At 32.4% G+C, this 18,844-nt stretch overlaps 2 protein-coding genes across 6 annotated transcripts in view; one reads left to right on the top strand and one right to left on the bottom strand.

The window, feature by feature from the left end:
- Positions 1-7,186, bottom strand: part of LOC127724229 (mitogen-activated protein kinase kinase kinase 7-like) — a 66,894-nt gene extending 59,708 nt beyond the window's left edge. For all 5 annotated transcript variants that reach the window (XM_052231133.1, XM_052231131.1, XM_052231132.1 and 2 more), the window contains exons 1-3: positions 7,015-7,186; positions 2,076-2,258; positions 632-677 (exon numbers count right to left, since the gene is read on the bottom strand). In XM_052231133.1, the coding sequence (XP_052087093.1) occupies positions 632-677; positions 2,076-2,258; positions 7,015-7,068 (283 nt within the window). In that variant the 5' untranslated portion in view covers positions 7,069-7,186. The remainder of the gene's footprint in view (positions 1-631; positions 678-2,075; positions 2,259-7,014) is intronic.
- A 3,072-nt stretch (positions 7,187-10,258) lies between these two features.
- LOC127724225 (PAX3- and PAX7-binding protein 1-like) overlaps positions 10,259-18,844 on the top strand; it is a 31,069-nt gene continuing 22,483 nt past the window's right edge. The window contains exons 1-6 of the mRNA XM_052231123.1: positions 10,259-10,482; positions 11,972-12,147; positions 13,412-13,514; positions 14,592-14,727; positions 15,223-15,338; positions 16,294-16,364. Of these exons, the coding sequence (XP_052087083.1) occupies positions 10,269-10,482; positions 11,972-12,147; positions 13,412-13,514; positions 14,592-14,727; positions 15,223-15,338; positions 16,294-16,364 (816 nt within the window). The 5' untranslated portion in view covers positions 10,259-10,268. The remainder of the gene's footprint in view (positions 10,483-11,971; positions 12,148-13,411; positions 13,515-14,591; positions 14,728-15,222; positions 15,339-16,293; positions 16,365-18,844) is intronic.

Genomic DNA, 18,844 nt, shown 5'->3' with positions numbered 1-18,844 from the left:
ACTGAACAGCAAGCTATAAAGGGCCCCAAAATGACTAGGGCAAAACAATTCAAACAGGAAAACCAACGGTCTAATCTATATAAAAAACGAGAAACACCTATGAACCACAACAAAAAACAACAACCACTGAACAACAGGCTCCTGACTTAAGACAGGTGCATAAAAATGCAGTGGGTTTAAACGTTTGAACAGGTGCCAACCTTCACCCTTACCTAAGACAGTAGTGTAACATTACAACATAATGTTCAGTTGTTGTTTGTCTAGTCATCTTTTTTCATTTAACCATAGCATTGTCATTCCATTCTTTGATTTATAAACTTTTAGTTGCTCTCTTACAACCTAATTACTTTTTTTTAGAATTGACAAGAGGATATTCAAAGAAGAAAACAACAGAGATAAAAAGTAAAATGTTCCATCAAAGGTCTGTCTTTTGTTGGTTTTTTTAAAAGGTGATTGTTTCACTACGCTGTCTTTAGAAATTTAACTCGAAATACATAATTTTCCAACACAGCTTGAAAGTGCCTGTTGACATGGTTGAGCAGATTTTCAGAATATCTTATATGTTTTTTTCATTATACATTGTAGCTGTACAAAACAATGGTTTCCCACCTGTTCTGTTCATAATACCTACCATTATACAGTGATCCACCCTCAGCATACTCCATAACAAGACATACCTGTAATTACATGCAATTTTTGTACATGTGTATAATGAAATATTAAAAACCTAATATGATGGCATCTCTTTGTACTGACTTTTCATACTGACAGAAATCAAATGTATGAATTTCACGTACATGTAATAAATCAAATGTATGAACTTTACATAATATATCTAAAGTAGTAAGCATGATAAAATTGTATTATATTATATAAACACTCTGAACAACTTTAAAATCTTAGGTTTTTTTTCTTTTTTATTCTACATGTATTTTGACATAAGTAGTATCAGTCAATTGTGTTTTAACAAAACTAATATTACACATTTCCCTCTATTCATAATTAAAATACATGTATGAAAAAGATGATTTTATATCTGATGTGAAATATCTTTACATTTTCATTCCATACCTACATGTATGTCTACAACTACATATACATATCAACTGCATTTTTTTTTACTATTTCAGATTTTAGCTTTTTTTAATTTCATCCTGGAAATATCTCATTTTAATATAAGGGATACCACAAAGGAGTTCCATTACTTTAGTTTCTGAACAATGAAAAATGTTTAAACTAAAGGAGTTCCAAAAAATTTCAATGAATTGCCTTGCCTAATCATATTAAATATAGAATAACCATACATTGTCTCGAAATATAAATTTTATTTGTACATGGCTTAGAAACAGGTATAAAGCTAGGCTGTGCCGAGCATTTCTACCTGTTTCGAGTCAAGTACAAATACAATTTATATTTCGAGACAATGTATGGTTATTCTTTATATACTGCAACTCTTATAACTGTTCTAAATGAAATATTTAGGGTAAAAACCATCGTTTTTTAATTTGGAGCGGACGACGTAAAATTTACCCGAACCTGTATGTTTTATTGACGTCTTAAATAAAACTCTACGGAAACGTATTGTCAACGTCATAAACAAGGCAATCTACGGTCAGTGACTGTATTTCACATATATATGAATATACGGTCAATGCAATTTAACTACGCTAATAGCTCAGCTGCAGTATATAATCATTTCTCTAATTCTTCATCAATTTATCCCTTTCTGCACCCATTGTATAAAAAAAATTTAATCAACGTGTGGTTCGTTTGATCTCAGTTCTTCATTGGTTAAAGATTATGACGTCGAATTTTCTTGCTTTCCTCTGAATTTCCTATTGTGACGGCATGAAAAAAGGCGACCATGCCTGATGACGTCACATAGAAAGAACACATCTTTTTGCAGATCAAATCTCGTGTAATATGATATTTATCCACTCTCGACAGTTAAATTTTAAATATTTAAAACGCTCGGCGAGCCTCGCATTGTAATTTGAAAATTTAACTGTCTCGAGTGGATAAATATTGTATCACACTCGATGCAGTGGTAGAATCTATATATATATTGTACTTACTGTTGGTGGTTTAGTACAAGCACCATACAGTTTGACAATGTTAGGATGATTGACTCTTGACAGCTGCTTTAACTCTGTCATAAAAGCTTTCCTCTCAGATTCTGTTTCTATTAGTTTTACAGCAACATCTTTTGATCTCCATTTTGCTCTGCTGACAACTCCAAATGCTCCTTTCCCAACAACCTACATGTATATTAAGCAATATAAAACAATACTATTTCACATAAATGATTTTCTTTCTATTAACAAGAATATCTATGCCCAACATCACATCTTCTTCATACACATGTATCAAACTACTGTATTTCAGATTTCTTAACAATTTTTGTGTGCATTTATTACTATACTGCAACCGTTAAACAATGGACAAAAATGTGAGATTGAATATTGTGGTGTATATGATACACATTATGTTATCAAAATTTAAAATGCAAGTTTTTCTTGCGAATAAAATATATTTCAATACCAAAAAATAATTTCGAGTGAAAAATTTGAGCTGTCTCTCCTCAAGAACATACATGTATAATTTGTAAGAAATGTTTACATCAGATACATATGTAACAGTTTATAAACAGACAACCAAGTAAATTCAGTCCATTTCATGGATATACAAATATCTTTTTATGAAATTACATTGACCGAAGTAAAAATGAGTTAAAAATAGATGATAAGGCTACATGAGGGAAAGACATTAACTCTTTCACTTGTGGTGAAATTAGCAACCGCAAGCCGAAACCAGTACTTTGTTTTCTTTCTTAAGAAATAAATTATTTACGTCTTTTTAAATTTCTTTTCTTATAGATCATTGTAGATCATCCAGACAATGTTTTGATTTTTGCAGACAATAATAAATATAATCATGAGAAACATAGACACCAACCACTGCCCATTACCAGTGCAAGCTAACAGTAACAATGACTATTTGGACATGATTTTTTTTTTCTCTTTTTTTTATCGAATAATCAGTCAGGGGTGCTACTTAAACAAGTGATTTCATCATCACTTATTTCAGTGATTTGATAAATTCAGTTATCACCTATTTAAGTGATTTTAGTGTTTTCTTTGATCTTCAAATGCTAATTTCATTGATTTTCCATATTTTCACAATCTTTTCTATAATTTTCCTACATAAATCAATTATCCCTTTTTCTTTGTATATTAATTTCACCAGTGCGCTTGGGCAGTAAGTTAGTGCCCTAAAGCTTTTAAAAGTACCCTTGGGAATTTTTCTGTAATCAAAAATTCATTAACTACTCTTACTATCAGACAAAGATCAACAATATTAGGTAACCTGATTGGTTTTCTTAAGAGTTAGAATGATCTACTTCAAGGTTATGACCTGATCTACAAACTATTCCAGTTTTTGCATATTTTAAAAAACTGTAAAAGTGTCAGGCTTATCAAGCAAAAGACAATTTCTGCATATACATAGTTGTTTTTTCAATGGAATTATTGTCTTTTTACCAATAAAAAAATCAAGCTTGTGGGAAAAATATCAAGAACATGTTATAAACACTTATTAAAGTGATTACATTTTAACTTCTAAAATTACTTGTTTCAGTGATTTTAAAAAGTCTGTGTGAAATTTTTTAATATTTCACAGTCAAAATCACTTGAGGGAGTGATTCTGAAATCACTTGTTTAAGTAGTACCCCTGACTGATAATGCATTTAGATTAAAAAAAAAAAGATAATCAACAATTAACAAATGATCAAAGGAATCAATTTTTTAAAGATACATGTACATGTAATAACAAACATCTTTACTTTTTAAATAACTATCATGTCCAGTGTTCTCCTCAGAACTTTCTTATATCATCCTGGTAAACAGGAAATTTTGAAATACCATCTTGTTTCTAGAAACTATAGCATCACATCCATAACACTATCTATAAGAAACTAATTTCAGATAGCATCACATTCAAGAAATATAGCATCACATTACCATGATGCTAAAAGGCACAGGGGAGAACACTGTATTGTCTAGTTCGGTATATTAACAAACTTTTTTTTTAATTAATTATAACAATTAACATGATTAACAACATGAACAAATATTCTTCTAACTTTCATAATTAGATACAAACTTTTATCAATGAGTATAAATGTATGATTAAAATGTATATTTCAATTTGTTTCTTAGTTTAAACATAATCAGAATATGAATAATTCTATATGCTAAATCAAAGCAAAATGGATTAGACACAAGTAAATCATACTTATGAAGTCTTCTCCATAATACAATATAAACAATATATATACAATATTATGAATAGTAATATAATGAGCATGCATGTAAAGCAAACAGCTTATAGAATATACTACTAGGAGCTATAGGTTAAAAAAGAAGAGAACAGAAAAAAAAAGAAGGGAATATAGAAAAGTCATATAATTCTGTTGAAGTGGGTGTTGAAGATGATGTTGATGATTATGTTCTGTCAGTATCAATAACACTTTCTGAAGGTACAAGAAATCTGTTTGACCTTTGGATGAAATTTTGAACATGTTCGAAAATTCAGCTATCTTGTTGATTCGAAAGTTCCAAGTTTCCGCAAATTAATAGTTTTGTATCTAAAACAAAGTCAGTCAGGGGTACTACTTGTACAAGTAATTTTTATTTACTTGAAGAAGTAATATTAATATACTTATATAAGTAAATTTATAGGATACTTATACAAGTGTATTTTATTTACTTGTATAGGTAAAAAAAAAATTGGGCTTAGTTTTGTCCCTGAGACATTCAGATTTTTTTACTTATACAAGTAAAAAAGTCATCCTATCTTCTTTTCTTGAATTCTTAGGACTTCTTTGCTCTTATAGAATTTTTAATTGTCTGTCCTTTGCAGATGTCTTTACTAATCATCTAAGTGTAATTTCATGGACAATGAAAATCTCATTTGTCTGTTATCTTCAGAACACTGCTCATTTACAAGCCCCCAAGGGGCAATTTTTGAAGGCCTTGCGCAAACACTTAAGATCTTTGTCTAGGTTAGTCTATAAAAAGGTATATACTATGAAATTTAGAGCGAGGGGCTTGCCCCGAGCTCTTAATTTCATAGTATATACCTTTTCATAGACTATCCAATTTAGCACATATTTACAACTCGAGTAATCTTTTAATTGGTCTATTGATAGTTTATTTTGGGTGACTACTTGTATCACAGGTGTTTGTAAAACGGAGCTCATTAACGAAGTTTTGTAAAACTACTCACTAGTATCATTGTAAAACATGTGATTTGAAAAGACCCTTGACTCCAGAATGAAAAGATGGTAGCTGCTGGTGTAAGTATGTATATTGATACAAAGCGGTGTTTTACTATACATGTTCTTCTAACATGTTAAGATGACCAAATAAATTGACCAAAAGCAGGCAATAATTAAATTGCAGTGGAATATTTACATTTTTTTTTAATTTCACAGTAAAACTAAAGCTATAATAAATTTGAAACATATAGTTTGTCCCCATAGATATAGTCTAGCAGATAGGCATTATCTTCAGACATAATCACAGTTTTTCAATTCATGACATCGTCCTGAACATGCATGAAATATTTGCCACTGGACATTACGCAACCAATAATCAATAAATCAATCAATTCATGTCGAAATAGATCACTTCCTTAATTAAGTTTAAAAAATTATCACCATGTTGCTTTAATTTCCCTTCACAAAGTTTCATAGTACACACTTTTTTGTGTACAAAGTAATTGTATGGATGATACATTATCATAATTTTAAGATATCATTGTACTCTAATCAAGGTATAAAGAACCATATGTATTACCCTTTATTTAAATGAAAGAAATTTGCAATTGTCAAAAACATTTTTAGATCCAAAGATTTTAATAGCAGGATATTTAAAAATCAACGTGAAAACAAATTACAAACTATTTAATTTAATTTGGAACACAGCATTTTATTTCAAAATAGCCAGTGGCAATTTTTGTTTTAAATATCTTGATTACGATACAATGAAATCTTACCCTTGTGGTCATTCATGCGTAGTTACTTAGTACACGGGAAAAGTATGTACTATGAAAATTAGAAGGCAAATATAAGCAATTTGATTGGACGAGAAGTTGTAAGTATGTGCTACGCACAATTAGTTTCTTTGTTGAATCAATGAGATAAAACATTGAACTCTAATAAAAAATTATGAGCTAACATGAGAAAAATTGTTAAAGGCATGTTTTTACATCTCAAAACTTGAGAATTTTTGTGGGATTGTAAAAAAAAATTACTTATACAAGTAAACTTTTGAGAAAATTAAGGGGAGATTATTCAAACTTTATACTTAACTTATAGAACTTCAAGTATATTTTATTTACTTCTTCAAGTAAATAACGATTACTTGTACAAGTAGTACCCCTGACTGAAAGTTTTCTAAAGCCAATTAAGATTATTGAGTAAAGTTTTCCTACATCAAGCGTATTTTGGACAAATGAAAAAATAATGATGATCATCCTCAATATCTGACCCACATTGACAATCTTGAAGGATTATTTATAATGTTAGCTCGAAATTTGTTTCTTAATGTCTGCTTCTCAAACAATATTATTTTTCCCCTTTACAACAATAAAACACATGACCAAAACCACTTAACAAAATATGGACAAACTAACAGTATGGCTTAAATAACTGTGGCCTTAATGACTATGGCTGAACTGTCAGTGTGGCCAAAATGTCTTGCGTCTCTGATTTAACCAGGTGCCGAAATGACTAGAATTTGTACAGAGCTGTGGAATTATAAAGATCTTAAGGTTTGTGATTACCGGTTTTTCAAATGACAGTGCACAATAATACTGCATTCGTTCACATGGTAGTATCTTTCATAACTTAATGTCTACTCTAAGCTAAACTATAGAGGAAATGTGAATAGGAGTCGAATTGTGAAAAAATGCAAAACAGGGTTTGACAGATTGATATATAAGTAGAATAACCTCGTAGAATTGTAGTTCTTGGAAGTCTATTTCCTCCACAAAAGTGGGTTCCATTTCAAGCTAAATACTCATCAATTTATGTTCGCCTTTTCCATGAAAAAAGGTTTTAGTAAATCCCTGCCCATATTTTGGTCGAACTGAAAGTGGAGGAACTTGGGAGACTCGTTTTGGAATCAGAGCATATCAGACACTGATGTGTTCATGTTATGCATTCGATGTCAACCTAACCAAATTTCCGGAATTATCCGAGAGTTATCGAAAAGTTGCGAGTGTGAAAACGAATATAATCGGATCAGCCAATTGGATATACAGACTATTTTAACATTTGATTTCATTACATTGGTGTTTCAGGAATAAAGATGTGGTTAATGACACAAGACTTAATCTCCATGCCGCACTTATTAACACTGGAAGGTAAGCAACAAACAATCAATCAATCTATGTATATTTATTCTGCCGCTAACAGAAGTTTCCTTGGGAAATTTGTTATAAACAATGCTATTATATATGTACCTGCTGGAATGGATAGTATATACCCTTTCAGTGGTATGGCTGGAGTAGACTGACTAAATGTATTAATTTGCACTTCTGTATACAATTGTTTCCTGTGTTTTGTTTTGTAACCCCCCCCCCCCCCCACTTGGGAAAATAAAATTATTTTTTATACATGGAGAAGAAGGTTATACCTATTTAAAAGAATAGAATGATCAGATGTGCTGTCTCGTTGACTACCAAATAAATTCAGTCTTCAACTAGACAGGAGGTGTCTGTAAAATATGTCAGAGTCAAGCTCTTATATATAGTCATCTCGAGTTCAGTATAAAAGTTGGGCATATATTAAACGGACACAATGAAAGATCTACCATCAAAACAAAACTCTCCAAAACAACAACAACAGAAACAACAAATTCAAAACACTACAACAACTACTGACGAGGTTTATTTCTGTTTTGGGACAGGCACGTGAATATGTTGCGGGGTTAAATTGTTTTTTAGATATGAATTTGTTATGTTTCTTTCTTATATTTTTGGTTATACGTTGTTGACACACAGTAATGTATGGCATCATTTTCAGACGAACGAGATATTGGTGTAGCCTTAAAGTACACAAAGGATGCTCAATTCAAAAGTAATTGTTGGAGCATCTGATATAACCCCTGGATTTCACTTCATTTTTTGCTGACCAAATATTAAACTCGAATTCTCTGTTTACAGAAGTACATCATAATTACTACTGCGGAATTTTGACATCTTTGATTTATGGGAATATAGTTACTGTCGTTATCTGCATACAAAACAACTGTCGAAAAGACGGATTTATATAGGGAGTTATACAAACCAAACATAATATTAGTAACAAAAATAGTGGATCAGAGCTGTCTTATTTTTCTAAATATATTTTTAAAGGTTTTCAAAGAAAGATGGTATACTGTGATAACTTTTAGCTAAAACCATCACTGTTTTTTAAAGTATATATAATACATTTTTTAAATCCGATTAGATACTACCGTTTATTTGCTTTAAAAATACATTCATTATATAATTGAATGCTGTTTTGTTTTGAAAGTTTATATATACGAAATGAAAGCAAGTGACCATCACATTTTGCATGAAGCGCGGAATGTGATGGTACGTCACTTGCTTTCATTTCGTATAAATTCGAAACTGGTCCAACAGTCTCTAGCTTCTATATAACTGAGACTACTATATAACAAAGCGTTATAGTAGTCTCAGCTTCTAATTGGTCAAATTCTGCTGAATTAGTGTGAGCCAAAATTTGTTCCTGTGAAAAAAGTTCCAGTGGAACTAATTTCACAGGAAATATGTTCTGGGAGAACTTTTTTTCACAGACAATTTCTATATAATTTGTTCCATCTCTATAAAATAAGTTCCTCACTTTACCTGGTGAAATAAGTTCTGGGTTGTGAAATTTGTTCCTTACCTAGTGAAATAAGTTCCGGGTTTGTGAGATTTGTTCCTTACCTGGTGAAATAAGTTCTGGGTTTGTGAGATTTGTTCCTTACCTGGTGAAATAAGTTCCTTGTCTGTGAAATATGTTCCACTGGTTAAACAAGTTTTCTAATATACTGAGCACTTGTCATCAGTGAGTTTAAAGTTATCATTCAAGTACAGTATAAAAACGTATTATATTGATAATGTAATAAATAAAAAGTGTAGACATCCAATTTGGATCCTGTGAATTAAAGCAAATGTTTAATAACATACTCATTGAAAAATACCAAAATGACACTTATGAGCCAGAAAAGAGTAGAATAAGAATAATCATTCAGAAAAAAAGTATAGTTAAAGATGAAAATTTGTACTAATTTGAAAAGGACAAAGTGACTGATAAATTATATTAAAAGACATAAAGAATCAAAAGACACACACTTTTGAAACTGTGCCATGACCTTATAGCTAAGTACATGTATGCCGACTAGAACACTCATGACAGATTAACAGGGAGGGGGAATACCACATAAAACATAAATGCAAATTATGATACATTACCATCGCTTTTATTTCTTATCTTCATCCTACAGTCACAGTCATGCCTTCAATTGCAAATTTACCCCATGCAAGCACAGTACAGCATCCAGCTTGCATTATAATTTTTAAGTATAACAAGAAAATTATCTCTGTGCAATATGTTGCAAAGGTACTTATTTTCTTTGAAATATGTTTGAGCAGAACTTATTCATTGATTTCTATGAAATATCTTCGTTCAAAACTAATATCACATGAAATTATTTCACTTTTTTTTAAATTTTAATTTTGGAACAAAATTCATGGAGCTGTGATTTTTGTTCCGGGACTTATTTCTCATTTGGTCAAAAAAATTAGTTCCGGAACAAATTTTACAGTGCTGGAACATATTTTCTGTGATATAAATTCCAGTGGAACATATTTCCTATGAAATTTGTTCCGGCGGAACAAATGTCACGCCGGAACAATTTTTTTGTTACATTACAACTGTTGTGATTTATTAGCTAAAACAATTCATATTTTTCAAGCAAAAATTAAAAAAGATATATGTGGTATCAATTTTGTTTGCTTCCACTCTAATTACATGTAGTAATAAAGAAACAACAACTATTCAGAAGTATTTTATAACATTCGATGCATTGGTGTAATTAAAAAAACTGCGAACCACGAAAACGAAAGGTAGTATAGTTTCGGAAAGAATCGACATGTTATTCAGGTGACCAGAGGTTTATTTGAATCAACTCTTTAGTGAGAACTGTTGAAGCAACATGGCGACGTTTAAAAAGCCGCGACGTAATTTTCGTGGTAGAAAAATTGTTACAGAAGAAGAATCGGATGAAGAAAAGGATGAGGATGTACAAGAAATGGAAGTTGACGAACAGTCTAATGATGCAGATGGACCAAAACTTTCCAAAAAATCAAAGAAGAGTAAAAAGGAAGCGAAATCGTCCTTGAGTTTCGTCCATGATTTACAAAATGAAGGTTAATATATATCTAATAGTAATAATCTAAAAATGCATTTAGCTGTTCGATCATGCATTACACCTTCAATAATGGGTGTCAGGCCTCTTCATTATCATTATTAAAAACTTTTTCATTCCTGGAAAGGAGGGGCGAAAGATACCAAAGGGACATTCAAACTCATAAGTCGAAAATAAACTGACAAAGCCATTGGCATTGTTAAAAAAGAAAAAAGACCAACAGACAAACAATAGTACACAAAGCACAACATAGAAAACTAAAGACTCAGCAACATGAACCCCACCAAAAACAGGGGGGTGGGGGGTGATCTCAAGTTGCAAGTTAATTAGCTAATCCTACAGCCGAGAGTGGCGACTTCTAAATTTCACTTGCCTGAATCCAAATATAATACATTTAGCTGTACCACCATGTACATTGTATACTAGCGAACATTTTGTCAAAGGAAGGCAATTAATTATTATAAATTTGCTATAAACCAATATTTGTACATTGATAATTACTTCATGACGTTATGCAAATTCTTGAAATAATGTAAACTTATCTAAATGCAACTGTCCTAAGTCAGGAATCTGATGTTCAGTAGTTGTCGTTTGTTGATGTGGTTCATAAGTGTTTCACGTTTTTTATATACATTTTGTAGATTAGACCGTTGGTTTTCCTGTTTGAATGGTTTTACACTAGTAATTTTTGGGGCCCTTTATAGCTTACTGTTCGGTGTGAGCCAAGGCTCCGTGTTGAAGATGTACTTTGACCTATAATGGTTTACTTTTATAAATTTTGACTTGGATGGAGAGTTGTCTCATTGGCACTCATACCACATCTTCCAGTGATATTGTTGTCTTTTTTCAAAACTACCTCTACCGTTTTTTATTGGGAAAAATGCATATTTTTTATTGAAAGAGGGGAAAGAAACAGAAGCAATGATGGTACTTAATGCATTGAAAACCACATGTGTTACAAACACCATGATGATTCTGATCAGAAAACAGGATCTCAAAAGTGCTTTCTAATATCAAAATAATAACATGAATATGATATTTACAAACATTACTACTAATGCTATCACTGTTTGGGGATTATGTAAAACTTTTTGGGAGGAATTTTTAGCCATTTTTTTTAGTAATTGGGAATTTTCTCTAGGGGAAAAAGCCGAATTTCGGCTGTAATTTGAGGCAAACAATATCACTGTCTTCTTATATCTATTAACAATTGTAGGTTATTAAGGGAATAAGATCTTTGATATTGATATACATTGTAATATTTAAGCATGACACTTAGCATGAAACATTAACACAGAGGAAATACATACATTTTACTTGTTTTAAATGAGAAGTCTATTTTTAACCATCACAGTTGATTGGCCCTTATATGTACTGAGGACAAATAAACTTTGAGGCAGAAATTTACCTGATACTATTACTATTACAAGCTTACTCAACATGTACATGCATAATGCATATGATATAATAATTCCAAATCAATATTTCAGGTGAAGAAATCAAGATTAAAAAATCTAGTCACAGCAAAAAACTGGCAAAGATGCTAAAAAAGGAAATGCAAAAAGAGAAGGAAGAAGTGCATAAAGTAGAAAAGATAATCAAACAGGAACCAGTCCAGGTTGAAGTTACGTTTAGTCCAAAGGTTGACAGAGATGCACATATAAAGGTGAAACAAAGATTTTCAACAATTCTCTTGGTCAAGGCAAACATTAAAATAATAAAGATGTTTCTCATATTGTCCCATCAAGCATTATTGTTCTTTGGTATTTTTTGCTAATTTTTATTTCTGGAATTTCCAGTGTAATGTTTTCTATTATGTGTCCACTCGTTTGTCATGTATGATGTTTAAGTTTTGGTCAATGCAGTTTACCATGAATTTGCGGTCACATCATCTTAAAATGGGGAGGAAAAGAAGAAGAAAGAATGATGGGTACAATAGGTCACATCATCTTAAAATGGGGGGGGGGGGGGGGAAGAAAAAGAGAGAATGATGGGTACAATAGGTCATGATGATCCCTGGCTGTGATATGAACCTTGAAAAGAAAGGTCAAATTCTGGTTTAAACCCAGATTTCAGAGTTAACTGAACAAAGAAATATTGTGAGAGTGAGGCAGATTCTTGTTTTAGCTCTTTGTAAAACAGTAAAACAGATTCTTGTTTAAGATTCTTTGAAAAACAGATTCTTGTTTTAGATTCTTTGTAAAACAGATTCTTGTTTTAGCTCTTTGTAAAACAGTAAAACAGGTTCTTGTTTTAGCTATTTGTAAAACAGTAAAACAGATTCTTGTTTTAGATTCTTTGTAAAACAGATTCTTGTTTTAGATTCTTTTTAAAACAGATTCTTGTTTTAGATTCTTTGTAAAACAGATTCTTGTTTTAGATTTTTTGTAAAACAGATTCCTGTTTTAGCTCTGTAAAACAGTAAAACAGGTTCTTGTTTTAGATTTTTTGTAAAACTGATTCTTGTTTTAGCTATTTGTAAAACAGTAAAACAGATTCTTGTTTAAGCTATTTGTAAAACAGTAAAACAGATTCTTGTTTTAGATTATTGTTTTAGCTATTTGTAAAACAGTAAAAGCTGTTATCTCAATACTACTTTTCCTCTAATCCAAATTATAAGATTCTTGGAAAGAGTACTTCCTTTTTTTCCATGTCTTCATCAAGCTGCTAAGAGAACATTGATGATATTGTCACAATTTTAACTCAAATTGCTTTTAATAATTGACAAATACTCCTTAAAATTCTCTAGGAATGGAATGCTATTTAGCTCTAGGAGAAAACTGTTTTCTGCATAGACAATTTGATCAATGGAACAGTACAAATGTTGGAAAAGATCAATTAATAAATTTTAAAAGTGCAGACATCTATCTGTATATAATTTATACCTATAAAAGAACATACTCATTAAGAGCATTATTTAAATATTTTAGAAATTAAGAGAAGAGTTACTTACCTTGAATGGAGAAGAGGCAGAGGCAGCAGATAATGATAGCGAAGAAGATGAGAAGGGAGCTATCCATAAAATGCTTGGACGTAAGTGTTTTGGAGAGTTGTGTAGATTCATTATTACTATTATTTATGATACCAACTTTTATGCCCCTGCCATAGGCAAAGGGGGCATTAAGTGTTACTCTTGGCCGTCTGTCCCTCCTTCCGCATAAGTTTTCTTCATCCAAATTTAATTAAACTCATACACAATGATAAGAACCAAAACTCGTAGACAGAGTTCCAATTTGGACAGTGAGTCACTTATCGATCTAGAGTTATGTCCCTTTATAACCTGGAAAATTGCATAATTTTTGTTTCTGCATTCGCTTAAGTTTGCCTCATCCAAATTTAAAAAAAACTCATACACAATGCTGAGAACCACAACAAGCAGATAAAAATTTGGCAGTATGTCATTTATGGTTCTAGATTTATACCCCTTTATAAAGTCTATGAAAATTGCAAAATTTTTCAGTTTCCACACTCTAACATAAGTTTGTCTCATTCAAATGTTATGAAACTCAAACACAATGCTAACAACCACAACATGCAGACAGAGTTCTAATTTGGGAAGTGAGTCATTTACTGTTCTAGAGTTATGCCCCTATTTAACTTGAAAAAATGCAAAGCTTAAGGGTGGGCATTCGTTCTCTCAGACACATTCTTCCTTTATTTGTGAATGTCATGACCTGTTTGGCTGTCCGTCCATTGAGCCACCCTTAACAAATTCTTTGTTTGATGTTGCCTATCCATGCCTTGTAGGGTTGGGTAGGTAGATAGGGATTTTATTTATTTTTTTTGGCCAACAACTTAAGTTACATGTGTTAGACAAGAAACAATGTTAGAGCACAAAAAAGACTTTAAAAAAAAATTTTGTAACAATTTGTGTCATAATTTTTTTAGGGTAGGCTGCTTTTAAGGTGGGTAGGAAGGCAACATCAAACTATTTTAATTTAATTTTTTGCCTTGTACATGTACCCTGAAACATTAAATTTTGTTATTCAAACATTTTCTAACAGGCATGACTTGTAAGTTCTGAAGGAAAGCTGTAATACCTGTTTCTTTGGATTACTGAGAACTATTTAATGTCATGATTTAAAGTGTCCTGATCATTATTTTTTGTAGGTGGCCAGATACCAGATGCAAACATGATCCATAGCATCAGGAAACAAAGACAACAGAGACGAGATCTTGGAGATTTTATACCTGTTGATGATACAGTCAAAGTTGAAAAATCAAGTTCAAAGTCTAGATTAGTCAGGTACAGTAAACAATGCAGAAAAGGCTAAGACTATAAACTTAAACATCAGTTTTATTTTAACTTTTGCTTAATTATTTTTATTTGGCCAGTATGTGTACACAGTTCTGATATCATGATAAGAATGCAAATATTATAACCAAATGAACACATCATTTTTCATGCATCTGAAATTCATACATACATGTATAGGGAAAGAAGTGAGAATATTAAAGATTAGTTTACGAAATTGATTTGCCAATTTCTGTTTTAGGGCCATAACCTGAAAAAATGTATGGGAGAGTTAGATACCACTTGATGGTTTATTCTGTGTGTAAAAGAGATGGAAGCAAATACGATTCTGTTACAAATGAAAATATTGGGTGATGGGAAAAGGGGGGGGGGGGGGGGGGTATACAAAAGTGTTGTACAATACATTATTTCATAGAATAGACTTAACAATACAGTAAATGGATCAATCCTATTGTAATATTTATCTTTAAATTTTCCATTCTCCAGAGAGGATGACAACGACAAGAGTGATGATGATGAAGAAGGCAGGATAGATTTCTCCGTCAATACATTTGCCAAAGAAAGACAGAAAATACAGAATGACTTTCTGGCTATTGAACATGGTAGGTTACAGTGCCCTAAAAATGACTTGGAATAGATTGTATTATAGTATATTATCAAAAAGAATTTCATGTAGTTTCTAGGTGTCAATTAGATATAATATTCTGCGATATTTATACCCCACGCAACGAGTGTGGAGGGTATAATGTTTTTGACCTGTCTGTCCGTCCGTCAGTCCTGTTTCTTGTCATCGCAACTCCTCTCAAACCACACAACAGAATTTCACGAAACCTTTTTAGATAATAAGGACATACTATGTAGTTGTGCATATCGACAGGAAATTACGATTCAATTTTTTTCTAGGAGTAACGCCCCTTTGAACTTATTTACTTTAATGTACTACTGCAACAGTTTGTCATCGCAACTCCTCTCAAACCACACAACAGAATTTCATGAAACCTTTTCAGATAATAAGGACATACTACGTAGATGTGCATATCGACAGGAAATTACGATTCAATTTTTTTTCCAGGAGTTACGCCCCTTTGAACTTATTTGCCCAATATACTACTGCAACCTTTTGTCATCGCAACTCCTCTCAAACCACACAACAGAATTTCATGAAACTGTGTAGATAATAAGGACATACTATGTAGATGTGCATATTGACAGGAAATTATTATTAAATTTTTTTTTCTGATACAATTTTTTTTTCTTACACTTATTTTATTTCTCCAATGACAATGTGGGGACATGGGGTATGTGAGCCTGCTCACTAAGGTTCTAATCATTCAGATTTGTTGAAGCAATATCCTAAATCAAAAGTATTTTGAAATCTATAGAAAAATATTGTTCACCAGAAAATGTTAGTTGATGAATGTACTTATCTGAAGATTTCCTAAAGTTGGTGTGTATTAGTTTCCAAATTGATGAAATTGCAGTTAGTAATTAAAATGAAATGTTCTACATACATGTTTATTCCTTAAAGAAAAAATTATATTGATTTTATTTATACAGGAAGTGACCAAGAGAGTGACCAGGACAAAGAATGGGAAGAACAACAGATCAGAAAAGGAGTCAATACACAGGTACAGTGATTTGATTTTCATATTGCCTGCAGCATTCATCGAAGAATGCGAAACATAGGATGCTAATTCATAGCAGTGGAGGCATAAACCCTTTGAAAAACTTTGTATTTCAGGAGATAGAAAAGCTGGATAATACAGATCTGGTATAAAGATGTGTTATGGACTCGGGTTTCTATTTGGCATACAAGTCTGTTGTCCTAGACCTTCATGGTTCAATGACCACTTAAAAAAACTACTTTTTTATCATATGATTTTTTTTAGTTATGAGCAATAAGACAACTTTAGTGAGTATTCAGATTCTTTGATAGGTATACAAGGTGTCTGTCAGACAGGGTTTCACCTAATCATGACCTGACATTTCACAGTTCAGTTATCAACTTTTAAGTTTTATTCATTAGGTCCCTTTCTCACAAAAAATTCTTAAGACTAGAATGGATCCTAAGTCATGAACAACTCAGTATACTTACAATCAATTTTAGTTGAAAGATTTATTGTTATAACAATATAATATTTGATTACTTTTTACTGACTTTTTTTTCTGAAAATTCAGTAACCATCGACACAGATATTTGGACTAACTAGGATATTATATTCTTGCATAATTCATCTAAAATATTTCTTTTATCATTTAACGATGTAATCTGAGTATATTGTTAAAACAGCAGATGTCCAAATGAAGTTATTTAAGGTTTAAGAAAAATTAGAATTTATTGTTGAATACAGGTTCAAACACCACTTTTTCAAAATAATGTATGATATTTGTATCCAGATGAGATTTATAAGAAAAGTGAAGGGCCAAGTGAGCTTTTCTCATCACTTGACGTCTGTCGTTTTCGTTGTCGTTAACTTTTTACATTTTGAACTTCTTCTAGAGAACCACTGAATGGAATGAAACCAAACATGGCATGCATGTTCCTTATGAGGTGCTGACCAAGTGTTGTTACTTTGTAGCTGATCCATCTTCCAAGATGGCCACCAGCGGGGGACTTAGTTTAACATAGGACCCTAAGGGAAATACATACAAATGTCTTCTTTTAGAGAACCACTGAATGGAATGAAACCAAACATGGCATGAATGTTCCTTATGAGGTGCTGACCAAGTGTTGTTACTTTGAAGCTGATCCATCATCCAAGATGGCCGCAAGCGGGGGACTTAGTTTAACGTAGGATCCTATGGGAAATACATACAAATGTTTTCTTTTAGAGAACCACATACTGAATGGAATGAAACCAAACATGGTATGAATGTTCCTTATGAGGTGCTGACCGAGTGTTGTTACTATGAAGCCGATCCATAATCCAAGATGGCCGCCAGCGGGGGACTTAGTTTAACATGGGACCCTATGGGAAGTACATACAAATCTCTTCTTTTAGAGAACCACATACTGAATGGATTGAAACCAAACATGGCATGAATGTTCCTTATGAGGTGCTGACCAAGTGTTAATACTATGAAGCCGATCCATAATCCAAGATGGCCACCAGCAGGGGACTTAGTTTAACATAGGACCCTATGGGAAATACATACAAATGTTTTCTTTTAGAGAACCACTGAATTGAATAAAACCAAACATGGCATGAATGTTCCTTATGAGGTGCTGACCAAGTGTTGTTACTTTGAAGCTGATCCATTATCCAAGATGGCCGCCAGCGGGGGACTTTGTTTAACGTAGGATCCTATGGGAAATACATACAAATGTCTTCTTTAAGAGAACCACTGAATGGAATGAAACCAAACATGGTATGAATGTTCCTTATGAGGTGCTGACCGAGTGTTGTTACTTTGAAACCGATCCATAATCCGAGATGGCCGCCAGCGTTGGACTTAGTTTAACGTGGGACCCTATGGGAAGTACATACAAATCTCTTCTTTTAGAGAACCACTGAATGGAATGAAACCAAACATGGCATGAATGTTCCTTATGAGGTGCTGACCAAGTGTTGTTACTTTGAAGCTGATCCATTATCCAAGATGGCCGCCAGCAGGGGACTTAGTTTAACATAGGACCCTATGGGAAGTACATACAAATGTTTTCTTTTAGAGAACCACATACTGAATGGATTGAAACCAAACATGGCATGAATGTTCCTTATGAGGTGCTGACCAAGTGTTGTTACTATGAAGCCGATCCATAATCCAAGATGGCCGCCAGCAGGGGACTTAGTTTAACATAGGACCCTAAGGGAAATACATACAAATGTCTTCTTTTAGAGAACCACTGAATGGAATGAAACCAAACATGGCATGAATGTTCCTTATGAGGTGCTGACCAAGTGTTGTTACTTTGAAGCTGATCCATCATCCAAGATGGCCGCCAGCAGGGGACTTAGTTTAACATAGGACCCTATGAGAAATACATACAAATGTTTTCTTTTAGAGAACCATTGAATGGAATGAAACCAAACATGGCATGCATGTTCCTTTTGAGGTGCTGACTGAGTTTTGTTACTTTGAAGCTGATCCTTCATCCATGATGGCT

Source organism: Mytilus californianus, unplaced genomic scaffold, assembly GCF_021869535.1.
Source record: "Mytilus californianus isolate M0D057914Y unplaced genomic scaffold, xbMytCali1.0.p SCAF_14, whole genome shotgun sequence".
Classification (NCBI taxonomy): domain Eukaryota; kingdom Metazoa; phylum Mollusca; class Bivalvia; order Mytilida; family Mytilidae; genus Mytilus; species Mytilus californianus.
The sequence above is the reverse complement of the archived record's forward strand: the minus strand, read 5'-3'. Positions and strand labels throughout refer to the sequence as shown.